The following is a 12,146-nucleotide window of genomic DNA, read 5'->3' on the forward strand; positions in this document are numbered from 1 at the left end:
TGTGGCTCCTGACCAGCGCCAGACACTCCTGGAAACAGGATCCGGGTCGGACCTGCAGTGTCTCTGATGAAGAGGGTGAGACTCGTACTTGTGTGTCTCTCAGGAACGACTGGATCAGTTTGGGCATCTGCTACCCCCCCGGCACCACCTTCACAATCATCTCCGACGTCCACGACCGCCTCAGCAAGCAGACGCACAAAACCGGCGTCTTCTTCCGGACCAATCAAAGTGAGAAGCTGGAGCGTTCCCGTCCCTCCAGAGGGTACTACTACTGGGAGGAAGAGACCAGGTCAGAGCCGCACACCCCCCACCCACCTAGTAAACAGACAAACATTAGTTAGCGTTAGCAGTCATGTTCACTTTCTATTCTATGAGCTCTTTTTTCAGTTGGATCTGTTCTTCATCAGAGTCTCTGCAAAAACAGCAGCATTGATTCCTATAAACTGCAAATAAACACTGGATGTCCTTCAATCTGGGTTGTAAACAACAGCAACGGATTTTGACAGTTTGACCTTTTCCCTACGGGTCATATTATGGAGCAGTTGTGGCGCAGAGGTGCAGTGGTCAACCACTGATTGAAAAGTGACAGATTCTCCCGCTTTTCCTGCCCGTGTGTCAAAGTGGTCCTGGGCAGGACGGTGTGTGAAGGGTTAGTGGGACTATAGAGCACCTAGGGCCCAAATGAAGGTAGAAGAGTAAACGCTGTATAAACAAATACACTCTTTTCCATTAATAGTTTAAAGTCAGACCTAAAATGTCAGCGCCTCCGGCCCTTTCATCTATTTCCTCTTCCTCTGACAGTTGGCCTTGACCCTAAAGATGTAGTTTAATGTCATGAAGCAAGAAATGATTATTCTGATTATGCTTTTCTGGTCATAAATAACTGCTATTATGAATGAACATAACTAATAACAATATAAATAACATGGACCCTGAGCTGATCCTTCAGAGTAAAAGTCTGGAAGAGACCATAACAAACTGGAGGGAATCAAACAAATAGTTGACGCATAAATAAGACAATTCCGTTTCATAATTTTTATCATAAGGCAGCACACTGGGTGACAATTTTGTAATATTTTGGTTTTGGTATTATTGCTTAAACTTTTTCAAAATAAAGAACTGGTTTGTTGCTATTGATTTATTTTCTGATACTTTTGCAGTATATTACAGAACTAAAGATTCATATTTATTAAACTGCATTCGTGTGTGTGTGCGTGTGTGTGTGCGCGCGCGTGTGTGCATGTGTGCGTGCACGTGTGTGTGCATGTATGTGTGCATACGTGTGTGTGTGCATGTGTGCGTGCACGTGTGTGTGCATGTATGTGTGCATACATGTGTGCGTGCATGGGTTGATCTGTGTGCGTACATGTGTGTGTGTGTGTGTGCATGTGTGCGTGCACGTGTGTGTGCATGTATGTGTGCATACATGTGTGTGTGTGTGCATGTGTGCGTGCATGGGTGGATCTGTGTGCGTACATGTGTGTGTGTGTGCATGTGTGCGTGCATGGGTGGATCTGTGTGCGTACATGTGTGTGTGTGTGCATGTGTGCGTGGTGCTCTGCAGTCTGCTCTTCCTTAAGGTGAAGGCCCACAGCAGCAGGGAGAAGTTTGCCTTCTGTTCTGTCAAAGGTTGTGAGAGGATCAAGATCACAGCTGTCATCCCGGACAAAAGTCCCCCCAGCAACTGCATGAGTCGGGCTTACCCCAGACACTCCAAGCTGCCCGTGGTGGATGTTCCAATGCCCAAGAAGAAGAGTAACAGCATGGTAAGCTGCAGGCATCTGCCCGTCTGCATCTGCCCATCTGCATCTGTCTGTCTGCGTTTGTCTGTCTACGTCTGTCCGTCTGCATCTGCCCGTCTGCGTTTGTCTGTCTACGTCTGTCCGTCTGCATTTGTCCGTCTGCGTTTGTCTGTCTACGTCTGTCCGTCTGCGTTTGTCTGTCTACGTCTGTCCGTCTGCATCTGTCCGTCTGCGTTTGTCTGTCTACGTTTGTCCGTCTGCATCTGCCCGTCTGCGTTTGTCTGTCTACGTCTGTCCGTCTGCATCTGCCCGTCTGCATCTGTCCGTCTGCGTTTGTCTGTCTACGTCTGTCCGTCTGCATCTGCCCGTATGCGTTTGTCTGTCTACGTCTGTCCGTCTGCATCTGCCCGTCTGCATCTGTCCGTCTGCATCTGTCCGTCTGCGTTTGTCTGTCTACGTCTGTCCGTCTGCATCTGCCCGTCTGCGTTTGTCTGTCTATGTCTGTCCGTCTGCATCTGCCCGTCTGCATCTGTCCGTCTGCGTTTGTCTGTCTACGTCTGTCCGTCTGCATCTGCCCGTCTGCGTTTGTCTGTCTACGTCTGTCCGTCTGCGTTTGTCTGTCTACGTCTGTCCGTCTGCATCTGTCCGTCTGCGTTTGTCTGTCTACGTCTGTCTGTCTGCATCTGTCCGTCTGCGTTTGTCTGTCTACATCTGCCCATCTGCATCTGCCCGTCTGCATCTGTCCGTCTGCGTTTGTCTCTCTACGTCTGTTCGTCTGCATCTGCCCGTCTGCGTTTGTCTGTCTACGTCTGTCCGTCTGCATCTGCCCGTCTGCATCTGTCCGTCTGCGTTTGTCTGTCTACGTCTGTCCGTCTGCATCTGCCTGTCTGCGTTTGTCTGTCTACGTCTGTCTGTCTACGTCTGTCCATCTGCGTTTGTCTGTCTACGTCTGTCCGTCTGCATCTGTCCGTCTGCGTTTGTCTGTCTACGTCTGTCCGTCTGCATCTGTCCGTCTGCGTTTGTCTGTCTACGTCTGTCTGTCTGCATCTTCCCGTCTGCGTTTGTCTGTCTACGTCTGTCCATCTACGTCTGTCCGTCTGCATCTGTCCGTCTGCGTTTGTCTGTCTACGTCTGTCTGTCTGCGTGTCTTCATGGTTTGTCTACGTCTGTTTTCTTAACAGCTATCAGAACACTTCCTGGAGGTCCGGCTGGAGTCCTACACCACTCGGTTCTTCCACATAAAAGAGGATTTCTCCTTTACAGAGGTACAAGAACAGGCAAGATTGGAGGAGGGGTTGCAGTACGAGTTTAACCCCCCAAAGGGTAAGCCCCGAACACAGACAATGTTTGGGGAGTTTGGGGTCAAAGAGATGCTCAAACAGCAGGCCAGGCTAAAACTCCTCTGAACCCTTTTACTGGGCGATCTGGATCCTGGTCTGGATCTTCCGGTTTGTAAAGGTCTTTCTTCTTGCTGTCCTTAGAGAAGCGGATCTGGTTCTCTTTCTGTTGATGCTGAGGCAAAAAATCTCAAACATCACACATGTTCACCTGAGCAGCCACAGCAAACAACGCTCCTCTGATTGGCTGCCTTTGTTGTCAGGTAAGCGGCAGGAAGTTCTACCAGCTAGAAGATGGAATCCAGGTGACAGTGATTGATGGGCACAATGGAAGCGTGGTTGGGAGCCGAGGCTTCAGCACCTCCCTCCTACAGGGCGTGCCTGCCCAGCTGGAGAAGTACATAGACGGGCTAAAAGACCGGTAAGCTGCTAAAAACATCTGTCCACAGCAGTGAGTCGGTACCGATCCAGCACTCAAAACAGTACACAGCACAGATTCTCCCATACAGTAGACAGACACTGTACCACCAGAACACTGAGCTTGTACAGGGAAGTGTGGCCTCTTCTTCTTTGGCTTACTGTCCACGAAAAATGAAAGAAGGACTCGATGGCTCTGAATAAAAAGTAGTTTTCTGGAGAGAGTGTTCTGCATTTTCCTCCATGGTCTGTCTTAAGGGCTTAGCGTTGTGGTTTCATGGAACTGCTGTCAGAGCTTTGGATTATCAGTACGTTTATGGATCGCAGCAGGCGCCATGGGGTTCTCAGAATGCAGCTCTGGACCAGACACGGTGCTCTGTACCCAAGCATAGAAGGGTGCTATCACAACAAACACACCAACCAAACTCTGGGGCCAGATTTGGTTGAAGTGGGGTGTTGAGGGGTCCCTAAACCCTCCATCCTCTCTCTTTTTTCAGCTCCATTGTTCTCATGACATCTAAAGGCCACCTGGGAACCAGAGGGGGCTGGACTAAGGTTCTGGAGAGGCTGGGGGTGAACAAAAGCATCAAGTTAAAAGGTAACCCATAGTTGTGCTTGCAGAACCGTAGAAGAACCTGTTGCTGTGTTATTCTTTTAGCCCTTGTGCTATCTTAGATCACCCCCCCCTTCCATTGACGTGTTCCCCCTACCATGACAAAGGTGGTTAAAGGTGGAAAGATTTCACGTAATCCATGGACACCAGTGAAGATCACAAATCATTGAAGAAAAAAGGTTCAGAGCACTGTCTAGTGGGTCTAGATGACCCCACTCCCAACGTTAAAGTGCCTAGGATAGCACAAGGGTAACGGAAGCGCCGTTTTCGCGGCTGCATCCTCTTTGGGACCCGTTGAATGCTGATGGTTTTGTAGCAGGAGGGGTCCGGTAACACGGGGTTTGGGCTTTCTGCAGACAAGCTGGCTTTGGTTGGCTTCAAGGGCTTGTTCCGGCCTGACTGGGTCCGACTGGAGTTGGACAGTGACCGTGCCAAGATCCATCAGGTCGTACCTTTTCCTGTTGTCCCCAAGATGAAGCTTTGAACGAGGTGTTGGGAGCAATGAGGAGCTACACCCCCACCCCCTCCCCAAAAGTCCTTCAGTAAACTGCAGGAATTTGACCTCCTGGTTCTCCAGGTGGTTGGTCCAGAACCTCATGGTCCCGTGCTTCTGGTGGATGACCTCGTTCCCATCGCACCCACCCCCCTCCTGACGGTCCTTGGAGCTCAGAGGGGATACTTGAAGAAAGGTGGTCGTCTGAGGGGGCGTGACATGCCTCTGATGGTTACCCTGACACCGGGGGGCACCAGGGTTCTGAGTTTCATGAAAAGCTTCATGTTTGGAACCACTCAGGCTGTTTGGACGGGTGTGGTGGGGTTCTGAGGGACAGGGATGTTAATGAGGGGCAGAACCGGTACGGTCACCTCTGTACTCCTCTTCATGGTTGAAGGTTCAGGACAGGACATGGACTGAGCTCCAAACAGAAACATCCAGGCTTCAAGGGACCAGCTGGTAAACCTGTACAGTCTGCTGCAGGGACGGTACCAAAAACATGACAGACTGTTTGCATGAATGTCTTAAGTCACTGAAGTGGATCAGTCTGACTTATTTCAGGCAGGTCCGGTTCGCTCCATGCTGGTGTTAGAACAATCCGAGTTCTGGTTCTTCTATGATTCTGTTCCAGGAAACCCTGTGTTCAGAGTTTTAACGCCATTCAATGCCCCGCCCTCCACAGGAGTGGGAGAGGTCACACCTTAACCTGTCAAGTCAGAACATCAGAACCGCTTTATTCTGAGGGTCTGCATTTACGCTCTGTTATTGTGATGTGTATTCTCCAGAAAACACAATAAACTGTTTGTGATCAAAGCTTCTGATTGGTCTGTTTGCTGGCAGGGGTAGGGTTCAGATTGGAATCAAAGCTTCTGATTGGCCCGGTGACTGATCCAATAATGAGAACACAACTGGAGGTACAAAATGATTTATTTAAGTTTCAGACGGTGAAACAAACTGAACGTCCCTCCTTGGAGAACCAAAAGGTCCATAAAGAACCAGAATGAACCGGGTTCTGCAGAACGCCCCCACCAAATCCTAATTCTACATTTTGGCATAGGAACTGAAAGAGTTGTGGCTCTGAGCACTGATGGGTCCAGCAGAAGGAATCACTGGACCCGGCAGGTGGGGGGGAGCATGACACCTCTTCAGAGCTCCTGCTTGGCCCGGTTGGCGTCCTTCTTGTTGCCTTTTTTCACTTGGTTCTGCTTCACCTGTTCAGGCTGCCCCCCCCCAGCAGCCCTCCCTGGAAACACCTGACCCTCCACTGTGACGTCGGCGCACCGATCCTGGCCCACTAGAAAGTCCTTGACCTCCCAGGCCAGGCTGCCGTCCCTCAACATGAAGATCACCCGGTTGGAGCCGACCACAAACCTGGGGAAGAGACAGAGGGTCAGTTTTCACGGAAGCGGGGTCTTCTGGTGCATTACGCCGCGCCATTGGTCCTCCTTCAAGCTGGATCCTTTGTACTGAATGCAGTGGCGCCCCCTGGCTGCTCAAAGAGGAGGGAGACACACACAGCCTTCACACCATGACCCCCCCTCCCTGAAGGCCTCCCCGTGGGGGCAGAGCCGTCACACCACGACCCCCCCTCCCTGAAAGCCTCCCCCTGCGGGCACAGCCTTCATATAGTTTGCCCCCCTCCCTAAAGGCCTCCCCCTGGGGGCACAGCCTTCATACCATGACCCCCCCTCCCTGAAGCCCCCCCCCTGCGGGCACAGCCTTCATACCATGACCCCCCCTCCCTGAAGGCCTCCCCCTGCAGGCACAGCCTTCATATCATTTGCCCCCCTCCCTAAAGGCCTCCCCCTGGGGGCACAGCCTTCATACCATGACCCCCCCTCCCTGAAGGCCCCCCCCTGCGGGCACAGCCTTCACACCACGACCCCCCCTCCCTGAAGGCCTCCCCCTGCGGGCACAGCCTTCACACCATGACCCCCCTCCCTGAAAGCCTCCCCCTGGGGGCACAGCCTTCATACAATGTGCCCCCCTCCCTGAAGGCCTCCCCCTGCGGGCACAGCCTTCACACCACGACCCCCCCTCCCTGAAGGCCTCCCCCTGCGGGCACAGCCTTCACACCACGACCCCCCCTCCCTGAAGGCCTCCCCCTGGGGGCACAGCCTTCACACCACGACCCCCCCTCCCTGAAGGCCTCCCCTGGGGGCACAGCCTTCATACCACGACCCCCCCTCCCTGAAGGCCTCCCCCTGCGGGCACAGCCTTCACACCACGACCCCCCCTCCCTGAAGGCCTCCCCCTGGGGGCACAGCCTTCACACCATGACCCCCCCTCCCTGAAGGCCTCCCCCTGGGGGCACAGCCTTCATACCATGACCCCCCCCTCCCTGAAGGCCTCCCCCTGGGGGCACAGCCTTCACACCATGACCCCCCCTCCCTGAAGGCCTCCCCCTGGGGGCACAGCCTTCACACCATGACCCCCCCCCTCCCTGAAGGCCTCCCCCTGGGGGCACAGCCTTCATACCATGACCCCCCCTCCCTGAAGGCCTCCCCCTGGGGGCACAGCCTTCATACCATGACCCCCCCCTCCCTGAAGGCCTCCCCCTGGGGGCACAGCCTTCACACCATGACCCCCCCTCCCTGAAGGCCTCCCCCTGGGGGCACAGCCTTCACACCATGACCCCCCCCCTCCCTGAAGGCCTCCCCCTGGGGGCACAGCCTTCATACCATGACCCCCCCTCCCTGAAGGCCTCCCCCTGCAGGCACAGCCTTCGTACCATGACCCCCCCTCCCTGAAGGCCTCCCCCTGCGGGCAACGCCTTCACACCATGACCCCCCCTCCCTGAAGGCCTCCCCCTGCGGGCACAGCCTTCACACCATGACCCCCCCTCCCTGAAGGCCTCCCCCTGGGGGCACAGCCTTCATACCATGACCCCCCCTCCCTGAAGGCCTCCCCCTGGGGGCACAGCCTTCGTACCATGACCCCCCCTCCCTGAAGGCCTCCCCCTGCGGGCACAGCCTTCATACCATGACCCCCCCTCCCTGAAGGCCTCCCCCTGGGGGCACAGCCTTCACACCATGACCCCCCCTCCCTGAAGGCCTCCCCCTGCAGGCACAGCCTTCGTACAATGACCCCCCCTCCCTGAAGGCCTCCCCCTGGGGGCACGGCCTTCACACCATGACCCCCCCTCCCTGAAGGCCTCCCCCTGGGGGCACAGCCTTCGTACAATGACCCCCCCTCCCTGAAGGCCTCCCCCTGGGGGCACGGCCTTCACACCATGACCCCCCCTCCCTGAAGGCCTCCCCCTGGGGGCACAGCCTTCACACCATGACCCCCCCCCTCCCTGAAGGCCTCCCCCTGGGGGCACAGCCTTCACACCATGACCCCCCCTCCCTGAAGGCCTACCTCTGAAGGTCAAAGTTGGCGTTGAACAGGCTGCCCTGCCACAGCCCCGTGATCTCCTCCGTCTCCTTCTCCGTGGGGTCTCCGGACACGGTGGCGAACACCATCAGCGTCCGGCCCTTCTTGGACATCTTCAGGAGCTCCTCCGGCTTGGAGGGGTCCACCTTGGAGAAGTCGACTGGGGGGGGCGGCCGTCTGTGCTCCGGCAGGTCGCCCTCTTCGATGTCATCGTCCTCCTGAAAAACAAGCAGGGGGGAGATGCTGAGAAGCCTAGGGAGGTGGGAGCCACACACGCACAGACACAAGCACCCACGCGCACACGCCTTCCTTTAAACACCCGTGTTGCTGTGTTTATCTTCCGGGTTTGGTCACATGACCGCATTGCGAATCGGTGGAAAGCAGCTCCGGTCTCCCTGCATCCATTCACAGAACACCAGCCGCGTTTTCCGGTGAGCGCGCGCCTCCAGCCGTGACCTCACCTCCCACTGCTCCAATAACCGCGCCATGTCCGCGTCATTGTAGTCCCTGATGTCCTTCTTCTTCGGGTTCTCCCCGCCGCGTGCCGACCAAACACTCAGCAAACACGCGCACAGCACAAGCCGCGAATGCCACCGCCAGCCGCCGGCCGCCATGGTTACAGATGGAACGCTGTGATTGGCTGAAAGTTTACCGTCACGAGACCTACAAAGGAAGAACGGGGGAAGATGCCCCGCTGGGGATTTCAAAATAAAGGCAAAGAAACGAAGGTTTCTGCTGATGAGCCGTTCACACCTGTATGGATTTCTTTCACTCCAGGACACCGGTGGGAAAGAGACTCCGCCTCTAAAAGGCCTGGTAAATCAAAGTGTACCTATATCCTATAATATATATATCCTATAATCCAGCACAGATAAAAAACCTGCAGCAACAAGACAGTTTTTACTTTAAAAAAAACTTATTACAAGAAAAACCCAAGTTTAAGTTGTTTTTTACATGTGTTTCTATGTGAGGTTTAAAGGTGAGGGAGTCATCAATCCAGACACCAAGGTACTCATGAACCACCTCTATGACAATTCCATCCAAGGTGGACACCATTGGAATTGTTTCAGGGACCTTCTTTGAGTTTATGAACAACATTAGCTTAGCCGTGTCAGCATTGAGAACTAATTTTAACTACATAAGTGAGTGCTGTTCTGCAACAAAAGCTTTCTGCAGGGTTTCAATCGCCTGAGCTAGATATGATCCATACCAATAAATAACTGTCATCAGCATAATAATGCAGATTAACATCAGAGACATTTTGACCCCAGTCATTGATGTACAACATAAATAGTCGGGGGCCCAGAACTGAGCCCCGTGGCACCCCCCTGTGGACAGTAACAATTTCAGAACAGAGACCTTCATGTTTGATGCATTGGGTCCTGTTATTCAGGTTATTTGAGAACCACGCAACTGCATCTCTGACAATACAAGGCTGAATAATCTGCTTTTTATGGTCAACGGTCTCAAAAGCTTTGGACAAATCAATAAAAATTGAGACACAGTACAGTTATTTTATCAATTATAGCGGTGCACTGGGCTTTTTTCTAAAACCCGACAGAAATTTAGAGAGAATATTCTTAGAGCAAAGGAACTCTTACAACTGTCACAGCCTGAAGGCAATTCTGGATGAAACACAAATATTTGACATTGGCCTGTAGTTAGTTGTTCCCTTTAATTCCTATTGTGACCGGATCAGAACCCGAATCTGGAATGAGTCCGTTGATCACTCAGACTCGGACCAGTGGACGGACACGTCAAACCTTCACCACAACCGGGCTTTTATTTCGAAAAGACGCAGCTTCCGGCTCCTTTCACAGGCTAAGCTAGCAGCGGAAGCTCCGCCCCGGAGGCGTCTCCTGGCAGCGCGGCGATCCATGAACACCGGTCGGGGACCGTCAGGAGTTCTGGGCCCCCGGAGAACCTAGAACGGATTTTCTGACCGCAGCAGCGCGAGGCCGTAGCTGTGTCCCGGTAAAGGGGGCGGGGCTTAGCGCCAGCGACGTTTTACCGCCTCGCTCTCCGTAACGCTGCCGGTGGCTCGGTGGACCACACCCTCCCCGCTTCCTCATACTCCCACCGCGAACGCGCCGCACCGCTGGAATTTGCGGGAGGAGCGGGATTCCCTCCCCGAACCAGGAGGCGGTTCGAACCGCGTGGAGGTTCTGCATGAATGTGAGAAGCCAGCAGAGCCGGGCGGGTTCCGGTTCCGAACCGAGGCGCGGAGCAGGACGATGCCGGAGCAGTAGCTAGCTTGTCCGTCTGGCGCAGGGCAGCGGGTCCGAGCGGACTGAGGCGGATCTCTGACCTCTGACCTCTGTGGGGTTGAAGAAAGGATGGTGCTGCCCCCCTCCCCGGCTGTCGGTCCTTGTCTGGCCTGGAGGGGAGCTTCAGGAGCCGGACTCCCGCTAGCAGCAGACCTCGTGGGCAGCTTGGCGTGACCCCCGTCCCGCAGGAACAGGTGAGCCGAGGCCACAGGTGTGTGGGTGAGGGGGCGGCCTGACTCTGACCCAGCTCTGTCTGGTTGCAGGTTTGTGGATCCTCGGAGGAGCAGCCGTGACCTGTGACCTCTGCCGGAGCTCCTCCCTCTTCCTTCGCTGACCGCGTAGCGCCTCAGACAAACCTCAGGGCTGTGGGCGTGTCCCGCGTGGCTGCAGGGATGCAGCGTGACTCCTCCCAGCGGCTAACTTCACGTGTGACGCACAGCTGATGATGTCAGACTGAAGGTCATCAGGACCCATGCTGCAGCGCAGGACTTTGAGGAACGTCTGAAACTGAAGCCCCGCCCCCCTCCAGACTCGATGGCGAGCGCGGGCACGCCGGCTGGCGAGGGGTCAGGCGGCTCGCCCGGCAGCAGCCTGCAGCACAGGAAGCGCCTGTCGTCCGTCTGCGACGCGTGTAAGGGGAAGATGCAGCTGGTGGCCGACCTCCTCCTCCTGTCCAGCGAGACGCGGCCGGTCATGGCGTCCGACGGCGTGCCGCTGGCCGACACCTTCGACCAATGCCGGGACACGGTCATCGCCAGGACCAAGGAGCTGTCCATCCTGACCCACGACATCCAGAGCCAGCTGAACATGGGCCGCTTCACGGAGGTGGGGGACCGCCTCCTGGAGATGGCCGACCTGGTGGTGTCTCTGACGGAGTGCTCCGCCCACGCCGCCTACCTGGCGGCTGTGGAGAGCGCCGGCTCCCAGCCCTGTCTGCCCGGTTTGGTGGATCGCTACAAGGTGACGCGATGCCAGCACGAGGTGGAGCGCAGCTGCGGCGTGCTGCGGGTCACCGCCCTGCCGGACCTGACGCCGCCGCTGCTGCTGGAGCTGTCCCAGAACATCTCCGCCAACCTGAAGACGCTGACCGACGCCTCCTCGCTGGCCAGCGAGCGCTCTCGGGACCGCTTCGCCAAGGAGCAGTTCAAGCTGAGCGTGAAGAGCATGAGCATGAGCGGGACCGCCTTTCTGGCGTGCGTGCGCGAGGTGAAGAGCCAGCCCAGCGAGCTGAGCCGCAGCCGCTGCGTGCTCTTCAGCGCCGCTCTGGTGCAGGCCGTCGCCGCCCTGGTGGGCTTCGCCACCGAGCCGCAGTTCTTGGGCCGAGCCGCCAGCCTGTCTGCGGAGGGGAAGGCGGTGCAGACGGCGGTGCTGGGCGGAGCCATGAGCGTAGTTTCCGCCTGCGTGTTGCTCACCCAAGGCCTCAGGGACGTGGCCCAGCACCCCGACAGCAGCGCCAGGATGTCCGAGTACCGCGAGCGCCTGCGCAGCTCGGCCTGCGCCGTGTCCACCGGCTGCACGCTGCTCACGCAGGCGCTAAGGGAGCGCTCCTCCCCCAGGACGCTGCCCCCTGTCGGCGTGCACGTTGGGATGTAGGGCCGGATCAGAACCAGGGTTCAGTTTGGGACCCTTCAGTGTGTGTGGTGTGAGCGCGTGTGTGCCTGCAGATCCCACGCCTGGATCCACGTGTATTTATTAAACCGCTGAACGTCTCTGACACGCCCCCGATCCATGGATGCTGGTGCACGGCCTCCCCAAAGGTCTCAGTCGGACCCCGCTCACAGGGGCGGGGCCTACTGTTCATAGGGGCGGGGTCTACTGCTCTAAGGGGCGGGTCCACTGCTCACAGGACTTCATAAAATTGGATCCAATTGACATTAAAGTCTGCTTTAGTTTGTTCTGGTA

The 12,146-nt window shown here is 56.0% G+C and overlaps 3 protein-coding genes across 10 annotated transcripts in view; 2 read left to right on the forward strand and 1 right to left on the reverse strand.

The window, feature by feature from the left end:
* Positions 1-5,415, forward strand: part of cemip (cell migration inducing hyaluronidase 1) — an 83,769-nt gene extending 78,354 nt beyond the window's left edge. For 5 of the 6 annotated variants that reach the window (XM_078944825.1, XM_078944824.1, XM_078944826.1 and 2 more), the window contains 6 exons: positions 104-289; positions 1,565-1,766; positions 2,924-3,007; positions 3,343-3,500; positions 3,994-4,094; positions 4,466-5,415. In XM_078944825.1, coding sequence (XP_078800951.1) covers positions 104-289; positions 1,565-1,766; positions 2,924-3,007; positions 3,343-3,500; positions 3,994-4,094; positions 4,466-4,593 — 859 coding nt within the window. In that variant the 3' untranslated portion in view covers positions 4,594-5,415. Of the gene's footprint in view, positions 1-103; positions 290-1,564; positions 1,767-2,923; positions 3,066-3,342; positions 3,501-3,993; positions 4,095-4,465 lie in introns of all 6 variants that reach the window. The other variant, XR_013654982.1, reaches the window with a different exon arrangement.
* A 96-nt stretch (positions 5,416-5,511) lies between these two features.
* mesd (mesoderm development LRP chaperone) lies at positions 5,512-10,269 on the reverse strand. 3 transcript variants are annotated; one of them, XM_078944831.1, is made up of 4 exons: positions 8,731-10,269; positions 8,439-8,640; positions 7,963-8,195; positions 5,512-5,973 (listed from the first exon to the last, which is right to left on the reverse strand). In XM_078944831.1, the coding sequence occupies exons 2-4, from the start codon at positions 8,589-8,591 to the stop codon at positions 5,748-5,750; spliced, it is 612 nt and encodes a 203-aa protein (XP_078800957.1). In that variant the 5' UTR covers positions 8,592-8,640; positions 8,731-10,269; the 3' UTR covers positions 5,512-5,747. The 3 variants fall into 3 exon arrangements, with proteins under 3 accessions (XP_078800957.1, XP_078800956.1, XP_078800958.1); XM_078944830.1 differs by having other exon boundaries at positions 8,439-9,836; XM_078944832.1 differs by lacking the exon at positions 8,731-10,269 and having other exon boundaries at positions 8,273-8,471.
* Positions 10,270-10,288: 19 nt separating this feature from the next.
* tlnrd1 (talin rod domain containing 1) lies at positions 10,289-12,146 on the forward strand. Its single transcript, XM_078944829.1, has 2 exons — positions 10,289-10,438; positions 10,508-12,146. The coding sequence occupies exon 2, from the start codon at positions 10,779-10,781 to the stop codon at positions 11,835-11,837; it is 1,059 nt and encodes a 352-aa protein (XP_078800955.1). The 5' UTR covers positions 10,289-10,438; positions 10,508-10,778; the 3' UTR covers positions 11,838-12,146.

This window comes from Oryzias latipes, chromosome 3 (genome assembly GCF_053564925.1).
Source record: "Oryzias latipes strain Hd-rR chromosome 3, Olatipes_Hd-rR_3.1".
NCBI classification, from domain to species: Eukaryota; Metazoa; Chordata; class Actinopteri; order Beloniformes; family Adrianichthyidae; genus Oryzias; species Oryzias latipes.